We start from the raw sequence: 12,902 nt of genomic DNA on the forward strand, positions 1-12,902 counted from the left end.
AGACACTGGTCATGGGTTGCCAGAGCTCTGTGAAAGAATGCTGAATTGTCTCACTATTAAATCACATTGCTTTGTTTTCTAGACACTGTGCTATTCTAATGTGCTTCCTAAGTTTAAAGGTGTCCAACTTGTCTCTCTGTGTGTGTGCTTTCTGTTCCCTTCCCAAGCCTGCGTTCGAATACGAATCAAAGGAGATAAACTCCCGGAGCTGCTGCTTGAACTCCAGGATGATGATCGCACTCAGACTTTCTTGACCCAGGTGAAGAGTGCTCAGCAACAAGGTAAGACTGTGCTGTCTGTCAGCGGTCTGAAGCAGTTAGATGATTAATTATTTAATCAGTCATCTAACATTTATCCGCTGAGGGTGGATTACACCGCTCGCTGATTTCCTGTGTATTCTTGCCATGCAGACACAGGCGGATTTTTGAAATCAGATCCTCATCTGTGAAAGCAACCGGAAAGAACCAAAGTCTGAGCTATTATGCTTTATTCCTATTACACTTCTACTGTATCTGTGCAGATGATACTCTTCAAATGAATGGGCAACTCTTGCAATTCTGTCAGTGAAGAAATACTAAGTTATCCAAGGCAGTGTGCATGGCATATTAAAGGAAGAAAATGTATCTTCTGTAGAAAGTGGTCAGATTCTTGGTTTATTTGAAAGAATATTTTCATGTGGGTTAATACTTCCTCTGTTTATACATTTTTAAATCAATCCTTGCACTTTAGATATAATCTGTTAAGCTCTTAAAACAGCCCTGTTAATGTAGCAGGCTGAGATATTAGATGACTCATCTGACAGCTTATTTTAAAACCTGTCTTTTGAAAAAAGGAAGACAGTGATTGTGTATTTAAGATCTCTTGTTTTCTGTTTCAAGGGAATTGGATCACTAATATTCTCATACTTGTCTTCACCTGCTTGTTTACCAGCTCCCAGGAATAAAAATAGCAGGAATTTTGCTTCTGTATAACCAGCTCTGGTATTGAGGAAATGTCACCTGGAGTTAGAATAATATGAAGATTAGACATTTATGATGCCTTGTATTGTTGCAGTTTTGGATGAGATGGCAGTTAGCAAGGTATGACTAGGATTAAGAGATGTTTTAACTTCTCTTTCTTTATGACAGATATGCAAACAACTCAGCCAACCTCACAGCTGCAAACAGAGCAGATATTTGATTATCTCTTTTGCATTAGAGTAGGTCAGACAGGTGTAGCTTAGTTTACATTTTAAAAGCATCACCATCTCAAAATAAAACCTGCGAGGTTTTTCACAAGATGATGTGATGATCATGCTGTTGGGGAGCAGTATCAGCTGCAGTCATAACAGGAGAGGAAGTTTTTGTGTAGCTCCACAAAAACAGTGACCCAGTGATGTATATTCATGTTTATTTTTTTAAAGGATGCACAGTATTATCAGCTTAATAGCAGATATCAGCTCAAAAGTTTAATTATTAATATCGGATTATGTAAAAATTTCTGCTGATATTTATAAACGATATGTTTGTTTTAAATATCAGCCTCTATCTACTGTAAATGTAAGCTTATGGAGCTTTATGCAGGACAAAAAGACGTACACCAGCTTAAATCTTTTTTGTGCACATCCTCAATCCTTAAGTGTGATTTAAGAACAAAAGTTTGTTCTTTGTTAATCCTTACACTTAAATGTGTGTTTTAAGGACTGACATTTTGTTCTGATCTGCATTTATTTATCAGTATCAATTACTGAATCTGCTGAAATGAATTTGTAAATATCAGGATATCAGATGTCGGTAAAGGTCTAAACATGCATCCCTATATTTTACGCTTAACAAAATTTTGATTTGTGCAAAAGTGGCTATAGTAGCCATGATGGCATCACTTGCAAACATCCTTAAGATTATTTAACAAAACACAGGATAACATGTATTTATGATTCCTAAGTTTGGAGCCTTCTCTTCAAGTTGAAATGTTTCCAATACAGACTTCATGTATTCATCATTTAAGCTAGGGGTCCACTGAGTATCAGCCTTGCGATCACTGATGCCATCATTTTGCATTTGGTGTATTATTAGTATCAGCACTTTATTTTACAGATAATTGATACACTAATTAATCAAAAGTGTGCCACTTTGGCTCCACTGCAAGGTGTGTCTTCCCTCTGGACTAAAGGTCACATATTATGGAAAATACACTTTTTCAGGCTTTTTTAGCAAAAATATGTGCCCCTAGCCTGTCCACAATCTCCCCAAGAATCATAACCCCCCCTCTTCTCCACCTTTCAAGGTGTGTTTTGAAACAAGTCTTTCTCATATTTTCCCCTCATGATGTCATGTGGGGAGTTAGCACCGCTCCAAGGTTCATTTGGCCCTCCCCGCTTGAAAGAAAGTTCTGCCCTCCTCTCCTGATCCTCCTCTCAGCTGGCAGCTGAGAGGAGGATCTGGAGAGCCACATCCATCAAGCCACATCCATTTCCTGAGAGAGGCGTGGCCAGGGATAATTTGACAACTCATTAAAATTTATCACACAGAAACTGCTTGCTCTGAGCGGGACTGAAACAGAGGGGGTTTTAGATGTGCAAAAATCCAATCCTTGATTGTTTTTCAGCAACAAACTTCACAGGCATGTTTTGGGGAGCTCTGAGACTAATTTAAACTTGTGTTAAAGAGGTAAAATATGTGACCTTTAATTTTCATACTCCAGAGTGTACAATATGCCCTGCACACAACACAATCAGACTGGCTTGATGTCACATGAGTACTAACCAAACAACGCTTTAGCCTGGGTACCACCGACACAAAAAAACTTCCTGTGTTCCTGCTGCTGTGTTGCTCAGTGCTGTTTCTCATGCTGATTGAGCCAGGGCTAAATTGTTCATTTTCCCTCATTTTTTGATTATGCAATTTCACTGTTGCCAGATTAGGTGCATTTTGCAAACCATAATGAATGCACATCAGTTCCAAATATCGTTTATCATATCATGAATGACCAAAAATTGGTATTGGCCCTGGAAAACCACTATCATATAACCCCTAATTGACACACCCTAAATTAATAGGAAGAATTAAAGATAACAACAGTGAGTTTATTGAGTGAAAAAGGATCGAAATTATTGGATTACTGTAAAATCTGGTTTATAAGCCTTACTGTTAATATCATTTTTTTTCATTCAAAAATTTGGCATGACCGAATCAGACAACCATATTCTTATATGAGTATACACTGCTCAGACAATTCTAGCAGCAGCTGCCCTGTTGCGCTGCATTAGACTTTATCTGATGGTAAATCATCCCATTCACTTTGTATTGCAAATGGCTACCTCACTGCTCAGAACATGCTGAAATACAGTCAGTAACAGCACAGACTAGACCGACAGGGTTTGGCGCTACTTTTTAACCACTCTACTTCCTTGTTGGGCCATAACTGTGTTTAAAGAAAACGGGAAGATCACCAACAGTGTTACCGCTATCATTTTGCACTGGTTTGACTATAAACACTCCTCAGTGAGGACACCAGGTGACTGGCAGAGGAGGGCAGAGCGGCTCGTGCTGTGAGACTCTCAAAACAATCGACCGAGGCTGAAAGCTCAATTAACGTACTGTAGCTAAAAGATGCTCAAACTCCATCCACGGAAAACAGACGGTACTAAAAGAGTGATACTGCTGCACAGAAACTGCATATTGTGGATTACAAAAACAAAATGCGGCTTATTTACCAGGGCGATTTATAAGCCAGATTATGAATCAAAACTCCAGTGAGGTGTTGGACTCAGCCTCTGTCTTGAGCAAGCTGTAGCACTTCTAATTTCATGTTTCTTCATAAATTTTGATATAAACCATGGAAAGAAGCTGTTTAAGTAGGATTTATTGTGTACTGTAGTAAATTGCAGTTTTATTTTTTTCCAGTTGAATCCAAACGCAAAAAACCCCAAGCGATGGAGCCTCTTGCACCAACTGCCCTGCGAGGTCCAGTCCCCATCCCACCACAAAGAGCAAACAAGACTGCTAACTCTGTGGGCTCTGGAGAAAATGCACCCAAATCTACCAGTGCAAACCTCAATAATGGTATGCCAATATATCACACTTGCACACTGTATGCTAAACTACAAGTACATCTTTGTTTTGTCTTTTTAATTAGTTTTCCTTGTGATGTTTGGATTGAATCTTCTGCTTTTGAACTCTCTCTCTCTGAAATCTAGTTCAATCGCTTGCCTCAGACTTTGGCTTTGAGGAGAACTTCAATCATGCTCTCAAAGTGGAGGAAAAGAAGAACCATCAGAATCGCTTAGTCGCCTCCAGGGAGCCTCCTCCTGTTCCCCCATTACCTCCTCGGAAAGCATCCTACGCTCCATCCAATCCTCTGCCTCCTCCACCAGTACCTAAAGACAGAGCTGTCTCCCTTCAGGCCAAAGACAACTCCTTTAACGCTAGCACCAAACCAGAGTAAGTTAACCCCTCAGAATCTGAATTTTTGGCTGCAACAGTGGGGACGTTTAATCCATCCAAAATATTAACACTACTTCTCTTTCCGTTACAGTAGTTTCAGGTCAGGTTTTGACCGCACAGACAGACCATCGTCCTGGTGTGAGAGCCCCACCACTAACAGCATGAGACAGGCCATGTTCTCCAGCCAGGCAGGACAAAGAGAATACCTCATCAAACACCGCCTGGGGAAAAAGGAGAGCGAATACGTGGACATTGAGACTTTTAAGTGAGCAGCTTTTTCTGTGATATACCCTCTTAGATGTGTTCCGAATTCTAACCATGATTTAGAAAAAGCTGGTCTTGCACATGTTTTCATTCATTTGGCATAAATTCTGCTTTTTCAAAAGGTTTTTCACAGGTACGTGGAATGTGAACGGCCAGTCTCCTGACAGCACCCTGGAGCCGTGGCTCTGCTGTGATGCAGAACCTCCTGATCTTTATGCCCTGGGGTCAGTGATAATTTAATCATACACTACTACTCTCACCTTGTAGTCACACAGTCATATCTGTTTTATAAAAACTTTCTCTCTGTCTCTAGTTTTCAAGAATTAGACCTGAGCACTGAAGCTTTCTTCTATATGGACTCATCCAAGGAGCAGCTGTGGGTCGAAGCTGTCGAGAGGAGCTTGCATCCAAAAGCCAAGTACAAGAGGGTGAGTAATGACAAAAGAAGAAGGACACTGATGGGCTATACGTGCATTATCAGTGTTTTCTTTAAATTACTTTTTGTGTCCTTAGGTTCGGATTATACGCCTGGTTGGGATGATGCTTGTAGTGTTTGTTAAAAAGACACTCAAGAACCACATAAAAGAAGTGGCTGCAGAACATGTGGGGACAGGAATCATGGGGAAAATGGTAAGTTCACTCTAATACCTATTTGTAGTTGTCAAAAGCCTTGGAAATCTGTTCTCATTTCTTTTAGATGAAATAAATCCAAATAAACAATGGTTTAGCTTACAGAAAAATATCACCAAAATCTCTTAAGGCCCAAAACCAATAAAAACAGAAATGCAAAGAAGATAAAAAGTATAGCCTCCTCTGTAACGTTCCTTTTCAATTCTGCACTTCTATAAGATTTATTAAATTTTACATAGACTTTTTCCTGCATGTTAAAATAAAGGATGTTTAACTTTTTCTTTCCAGGGTAACAAAGGAGGTGTGGCAGTGAGGTTTGTTTTCCACAACACGAGCTTCTGCATTGTGAACTCCCATCTAGCAGCACATGTGGAAGACTTTGAGCGCCGCAACCAGGACTACAAAGACATATGTGCCCGCATGACTTTCCACTTACTGGACTACCCGCCTCTCAGTATTGTCAAGCACGAGTGAGTTCCAGTCACTTATTACCAGTGTGAGAACATTGACTGGAAGTTGTGCTCTAACTGTAATTATATGATTAACCAAGTTTCTCTTTCAGTATTTTTCAAGATAATCATAATAATTAACTATCTAAATCTCCGTCAACGAAGGCAACTGGACCTGATGTTCTTGAAGACGTTTTGCCTCTCCTCCAAAAGGTTTATTGAGCTCTGAAGAACAGCAGAAGAACTAAAGAGGCCTTTTGGAAGCGAGACAAAAACATCTTCCAGAACCTCAATCAAGTCCAGTAGCCCTTTTTCGACAAAGATTTGGAAAACCATGACTTGGATGAATGAGAACCTACATAGACATAATTATAAGCTGTTACAGTTATTACTTTGTTTTCCATCCTCTCTTTTTATTGGTCTGTTTTAGTGTTGTAATCTGGCTTGGGGATTTAAACTACCGTCTGTTCATGTACGATGCTGCTGAGGTCAAACAACACATCGCTAAAAATGAGCTAAGGAAGCTGCAGGAGGTTGATCAGGTAATAAAAGATACTGCTACCTACAGTTATAGTTTTTTAAACTGTTGTTTTGCTTTGATGATAGAAATTACCATCACTAATAATTTAGCAGAAATGCTAAGTTTTAATATAGATATTTGAAATACACACAGTCAGGATTTTGGGTCACATTATTGTTGAAGCTGCAGTTAAGAAAAGGTTTAAACTGTGAGATGATTTCCACTGTGTTGAGTAAGGCTAGGCAATTGAGATTAAATTGCAATTTTGCAGTGCTACTGCAATTTTCAAATAGCAGAAAGTGCAGTATCCCTTCAACTTGAAGTGTGTATCAGTCTGTGGCTGGATGCACTAAAATCTGAGGGGCCAGCTATAAATCCCTAACAATGATTGGCTACTTGTCATGCCAGCGATTGATAGAAATCTGTTGTTTTAAGCAGTTTTTTTAGAGGATATTAAATCATTCAGCATACAAGAGTAATTTAACTAGTTGTGATCCAGTCATCAAAAAAGTTTGGACACCCCTGGTATAGACCTTTTGCACCTAACATCACACAGTCCTGCCTGGACTGTAAAAGGTTCAGTTTATCTACTAAATGCTAGTGTTAAACGAACACTCCTGTGGACTGAAGTCTCTCGGTAATCTGTAAAGTGCAAAATTTGTACACAGAAAGTTTAGAAAGCTTGACGTCAGTATAAGATACCTGCAAATCATTTTATGAAATATTAAAGCATTTTTATTGCAATGGCACATCAGCAAGAGAAGCACTGAATGGGCTAACACTAATGCTAGCAAATACAAATGCCCCTTTTTGTTGTCTGATGAGCATATTTGAACATTTAATAAAACATGAAGCAAAGACGTGTTTATATGGACAGCTACTTGGGTATTGAGGCTTTAGTGTTCTTTGAATTCCCGGCCTGTGTATGGAAAAATACTTCTTTCAGTCTGCTCTTCACACATTCCTGCGTTTGTGAGCACCCTGGAGGTGAATTGCTTTATTTGACAGAGTATTTGATTTTTTTTTTGTTAAGTAGGCTAAAGGAGCATTCACACCAAAGCTGTTTGGTCGGCTTTAAACAATTTCTGGTCCGTTCTCCTGGATAGCCCAGTTCGTTTGGGGTGATGTGAAAGCTCACACACACTGGCGCGGACAAAACAAGCAGACTGTGGTCTGCTTAAAAACAGGGGGTCTTGGTCCACTTCCAAACGAACCCTAGTGTGGTTCATTTGAGGTGTGAAAGCAAAGCAGACCAACTTGTTAACCAAAGGCAGGAAGTGGCATAAAGCTTAATGATTTACAGATTTATATTTGCGATTTGATACACTCAAATACAAGTCAGTATCTCATTTGGCATCGCCATAGCAACACGTTGTAGTCTCTCACTCACATGTTGGCTCGCCTTTTTCTTCTGTGCTGATTTATTCATCTCATGTAGAGAACAACATGCTGGACAGCTCTCTGCCTGCTCCTAATGCCCCAATGCAAAAGCAGAAAGCCCAACACAGCGTAAATTCAGTGTTTTTTCATTTTTTATGTGGAAAAAAAAGACCATTGGAAGGAGATGGATTTCTGGTTTCATCTTCTTCTACGTCTCCCTTTCCTCTTCACCACCCTTTCTTTGGGATGACACCCCCACAAACGTATGGTTTGGTTTGTTTAACCAAGGGCTATGTTAATGTGAGCCAAACCACAGGAAAGTGCAATCATGTTGCAATTTCAGTTCCAAAACGAACCGAGTCCCCCAGACTATCAGGTGTGAAAACGACCAAATTATATGTTGTTATTTTATCTTATTTTATTTTTCCCAAATACACCTAGAATGTAACTGTCAAGCACTTCTGCCATCCACTACAGGGAATGATGCCATAAAAGTGACATGTGTAAAAGGTCCATACCTACATTTTCTTTAAATGCAGGATTGTGATCTAATGAGGGAGAAAAATGTAAAATAAAAACAAAAAACAGGGATAACTCCTGCAAATTCACTTCTTATGTATCACAGCAAGTTGTACGCCATGAACCACCTGCTTGCAATACACGATGAATAGGGTCAAGTTTTAAATTACGTTAGGTGGTATGCAATCTGTGATGGCTGATGCACTCATGATCACGACGACATGTGTCCCAACATTTTTTTCTGGTATATTGATCACACTGGTGCATTAAGTGGCAGGCTGTTTTTAGATCACAAAACCAGGTGGTGAAAGTCAGCCTTAAACACAGGATTTTATGGTAGTTTTGATGATCAGTTTTGCTTACAGGTAAAAATGCTGCATCATGGCCACTGTTACAGCAATAGGCTGCAATTTTAAAAGTTTTTCTTGAGTAAAAGTTATGTTATTTGTCATTTTGACAAAAAGTAGGAGGATTTGGCACTTAGATGAGACTCAAAGCTGTAATTCCTTGTTAAGAAAAGACTTGTTTGTATTACAACTTCAACTGAGTTTTTCTGTGTGGATTTTAGTTTGTCTGTGACATAACTAAAACAGAGATATCTGTAGAAAAAAACAGGGTTAAGTAAAGTAAAGGAAGTTTAGTAGATGTTAAAGATTCTTTAACGGAATGATACATGGAAATGTTTCTATTGTGCAGCTGAATATTCAAAGGCAGACAAAGAGAGCCTTCACAGACTTCATGGAGGGAGAGATCAACTTCATTCCCACGTATAAATATGACCCTAAAACCGACCGATGGGACTCAAGGTAAGAACACTCTCCTTAGTTTTTAGTGGTTAAGTACTAGACTCTCTCTAGGCTCTGCTTCTCTATTGCTGTTGGCAGCTTGCTCATTGTTTCGGTCTTTCTGTTGAGGAATCCTGATTAAATTTTTGTTTATAAGGAAGCTCTCTCCAGCCTTATCCTTGTATTAGCAGAGTCAGCAGTGCTGTGTGTGAGTCTGATGACCTCTAACTTTGCCATTGAAACTGTGACTGTTTTTCCTGCAGCGGAAAGTGCCGTGTCCCGGCTTGGTGTGACAGAATCCTGTGGAGGGGCAACAATGTCAAGCAGCTCAAATACCGGAGTCACATGGAGCTGCAAACGAGTGACCACAAACCTGTCAGCTCCCTCTTCAGTGTCGGGGTAAGAAGCTACACAGTCAAATAAAAACCTTGAAGCATGCAGTGACAAGCTTTAATGTGTGGCATTGATGAAAACATCATTTTATGGGTAAAAACAACAGTTAATTGGACTTAATGTGTTTCTAACAGGTTAAGGTGGTAAATGAGGAGCGCCACAAAAAGGTGTTTGAGGAGATTGTGCGAGCGATGGACCGAATGGAGAATGATTTCCTTCCATCAGTATCTCTGAGCAGAAGAGAGGTAAGCATGTACATCCATGTTTAAATAATTCTTCTTCATTTGTAATTCAGTTACAGTTGTTCAAGCTAATATGTAATTGTCATGCCTCTCTTCCTCCCCCAGTTTGCATTTGAGAATGTGAAATTCCGGCAGCTTCACAGGGAGCGCTTCATGATAACAAATGACGGGCAGGTTCCCTGTCACTTTGCCTTCATCCCCAAACTCAACGACTCGCAGTATTGCAAACCTTGGCTCCGGGCCGAGCCCAGCGATGGATTCTTAGAGCCCAGTGAGTCTGTTTTTAAAAACCCTAATAACTTTTTTATCACCTGTAGCCCTGACAGCCTATTTTGTTTCACTTTGTGCCCCTAGTTATCAATCCTTTTGAACTAACTGTAGCAGTAACATTTTCATTCACTTACACCACTCTATACGGTACCATACTGTAGGACAATATTGCCCCTCTGCTGCACACATTTAGTTGCCTCCTCAGTAGTATTCATTTAAAAAAGTAAATAAGTATGTTTTTTAGTACTTATTACTTGCACACAGGATGTGAGCTCGTGATTTTTTTTCTGATGGAAAATCATCAGTTCTCAAAAACAGATTTCATATACATGTTATGTTCTTGGAGAACATAGACATATAGTGCCTATAAAAAGTATTCACCGCCTCAGATGTTTTACCCTTTTACTGATTGTATAAACCCATCATGGTAATTCTAATTTGGCTTTTTTGACAGAAAATATTACAAAAAAACCTCTATAGTGTCAAAGTGAAAACAGATTTCAAAACAAAGTAATGTAAATCAAACCAAAATATGTCATGTAAGATTAGTGTTTGCATAAATATTCATTCCGTTCAAGTCAGAATTTAGTAGAGTTACCTCTGGCTGCAATCACAGCACTCAGCCCGTGTGGATAGGTCTCAATCAGGCTTTTACATCTGGACACTGTAATTTTACTCCATTCTTCTTTGCAAAGCTGCTCAAGCTCTGTTAGGTTAAAGTCCAGGCATAAATTATCTATTGGTTTGAGGTGTGGGGTTTGACTTGGCCACACTCAGAGTTGACTGCTGAGAAGCATCCCCACAGCATGATGCTGCCACCACTTTGCTCCACAGTGGGCTTGGTGTGTTTGTGGTGATGTGCACTGTTTGGTGTCCACCATACATAGCCTCTTGTCTGATGGCAGTTTCATTGGACCAAAGAACTTTCTACCACTTGACCATGGAGTCTCCCACATGCCTTTTGGCATGTTTTCTTCAACAGTGGCTTTCTCTTTGCCACTCTCCCTTAAAGCTTTGACTGGTGAAAAACCTGGCCAACAATTGTTGTCTGCAGAGTCTCTTCCATCTCAGCTGCTGAAGCTTGTAACTCCTTCAGAGTAGTCATAGGTGTCTTGGTGGCCTCTCTCGCTTGTCTCCTTCTTGCACACTTGATAAAGGCAGATTTATACTGCTTTCCCACTAAAATTAGCATGTAAAAGTGGGTTTTTTAAATGCGAGTAAACCCGCTTACATTCGGCAAGTGACTCCTTTCCCATTGCCAGCAGACCCAGGTCTGATCGCCAGTAGACGAACTGTGTGGCTGTTTTTTTTCCTCTGGTGCGTCATCAGCGTGCCGATGTTGCACGTTGTATATAGCTGTGTCTCGCACAGTCCCTGTGACCTGGCGCCGAATCTCCTCCTCCACGGATCAATAGAAGCTCTCTGATCTCGCTGTCTTACCAGTGCTGTGCCATCTTTCAAATATAAATCTCACACACTGAGTCCAAAAAAAAACCAATGCTCATCCCTCAGCTGCCGGCGTCCTTTTGTTGCCCCAAGTTACGTGCGCGATATTATGACGTAGGCACTTTACGCCAAAGTCATCCTGTGTTCACCCGGGTGTGACATTCCCACTGGAGGCGATCGGAGGCGAGCCGATATAAACCTGTGTCCATTGCAGGGTCAGTCGACGCGGGTCTGAATGCTGATTAGAGCCTTTCCCACTGCCAACAGGAGCCGATTGGTAGAGTGTTTAAACAGGTTTTTCAGCCAGTGGGAAAGGGGTATTACTCGTGTGCCATATTCCTTCAATTTCTGGATGAACTGAACTCTGGGGATGTTCAGTGCCTTGGATTTTTTTATCCATCCCCTGACCAATACTTTTTAATAACTTTTTCTCTGGGTTGCTTGGAGTGTTCCTTTGTCTTCATGGTGTAATGGTAGCCAGGAATACTGATTGACCAGTGACTGGACCTTCCAGACACAGGTGTCTTTATACCGCAATCACTTGAGACACATTTACTGCACTCAGGCAACCCCCATTTCAATAATTGTGAGACTACTTGCACCAATTGTCTGGGCCTCTGTTGAATAAGGTCAGTCACTTTAAAAGGGGTGAATATTTATGCAGTCACTCATTTTGCATTACATATTTTTACTTTGTAGAAATCTGTTTTCTCTTTGACATTAGAGAGCACAGACACGTGCCCTGTCCACATGTAATTGGGTATTTTTGAAAATGGTTTTCCCCCTCCATCTCTTACAAATAACCCCATCCACAAATGCAGTGTTTTCAAGACATCTTCAGCTACATGAAACAGTAAAAACCCATTGTTATTTGCGGTAAAGCGTACATCATGGAAACAGTAGTCTGTCCTTCACTGATGGCGAAGCAGCTTGCGTTTGTCTTGTCTTGCGAAAAATTTCTCTCCATAGCATTCTTGCAAGTTTATTTCCATGCCAATTAATGGTAAATGGAGTCTGTTTTTGCACTTTTCTTCTTCTTCTTCTGTGCTGCTTGAGTTTTAGTATTCCTGTTAGTTTGCATTAAAATCCTCTGAAAATGTCCCATTTCTTCTCATCCTCTTGAGCAGATGAGACCCTGGAGATCTATCTGGAGGTGTATGTCAGTAAAGATTCAGTCACGCTCCTGAACTCCGGTGAGGACTCTATAGAAGACATCCTGGTGCTCCATCTGGACCGTGGAAAGGACTACTTCATTACCATCTCTGGCAACTACCTGCCCAGCTGCTTCGGCACCTCACTGGAGACGCTGTGCCGCATGAAGAAGCCCATCCGAGAGATCCCCATCACCAAACTCATTGACCTGGTGAGAGAAGGCTAGACCAGCAGATATTAACAGCTAGTAAGACCAGTTACAAGTAAACAAAAGCATTTTTTTTCTCAGATTAGTCTGACCCTGATTGTGGAATTAAAATTTCCCTCAATCATAGATCAGCTAGGCCTTCATTTTCCTCCCTCTAAAGCTGTTCACTACCTGAAGCCTAAGCAGGAACTCGTGAGGGCTTGTTCTCTCCCTCTGGGTA

At 40.5% G+C, this 12,902-nt stretch overlaps 1 protein-coding gene across 4 annotated transcripts in view; it reads left to right on the forward strand.

Moving 5' to 3' along the window:
• ocrl (OCRL inositol polyphosphate-5-phosphatase) overlaps positions 1-12,902 on the forward strand; it is a 29,862-nt gene that overhangs the window by 7,886 nt on the left and 9,074 nt on the right. For all 4 annotated transcript variants that reach the window (XM_041797360.1, XM_041797361.1, XM_041797362.1 and 1 more), the window contains 14 exons: positions 168-281; positions 3,885-4,043; positions 4,178-4,421; positions 4,516-4,689; positions 4,811-4,912; positions 5,002-5,116; positions 5,202-5,318; positions 5,607-5,788; positions 6,198-6,309; positions 8,883-8,992; positions 9,235-9,370; positions 9,499-9,609; positions 9,712-9,877; positions 12,450-12,685. In XM_041797360.1, coding sequence (XP_041653294.1) covers positions 168-281; positions 3,885-4,043; positions 4,178-4,421; positions 4,516-4,689; positions 4,811-4,912; positions 5,002-5,116; positions 5,202-5,318; positions 5,607-5,788; positions 6,198-6,309; positions 8,883-8,992; positions 9,235-9,370; positions 9,499-9,609; positions 9,712-9,877; positions 12,450-12,685 — 2,078 coding nt within the window. The remainder of the gene's footprint in view (positions 1-167; positions 282-3,884; positions 4,044-4,177; positions 4,422-4,515; positions 4,690-4,810; positions 4,913-5,001; positions 5,117-5,201; positions 5,319-5,606; positions 5,789-6,197; positions 6,310-8,882; positions 8,993-9,234; positions 9,371-9,498; positions 9,610-9,711; positions 9,878-12,449; positions 12,686-12,902) is intronic.

The sequence above is a fragment of the Cheilinus undulatus genome, linkage group 10 (genome assembly GCF_018320785.1).
Source record: "Cheilinus undulatus linkage group 10, ASM1832078v1, whole genome shotgun sequence".
NCBI lineage: Eukaryota > Metazoa > Chordata > Actinopteri > Labriformes > Labridae > Cheilinus > Cheilinus undulatus.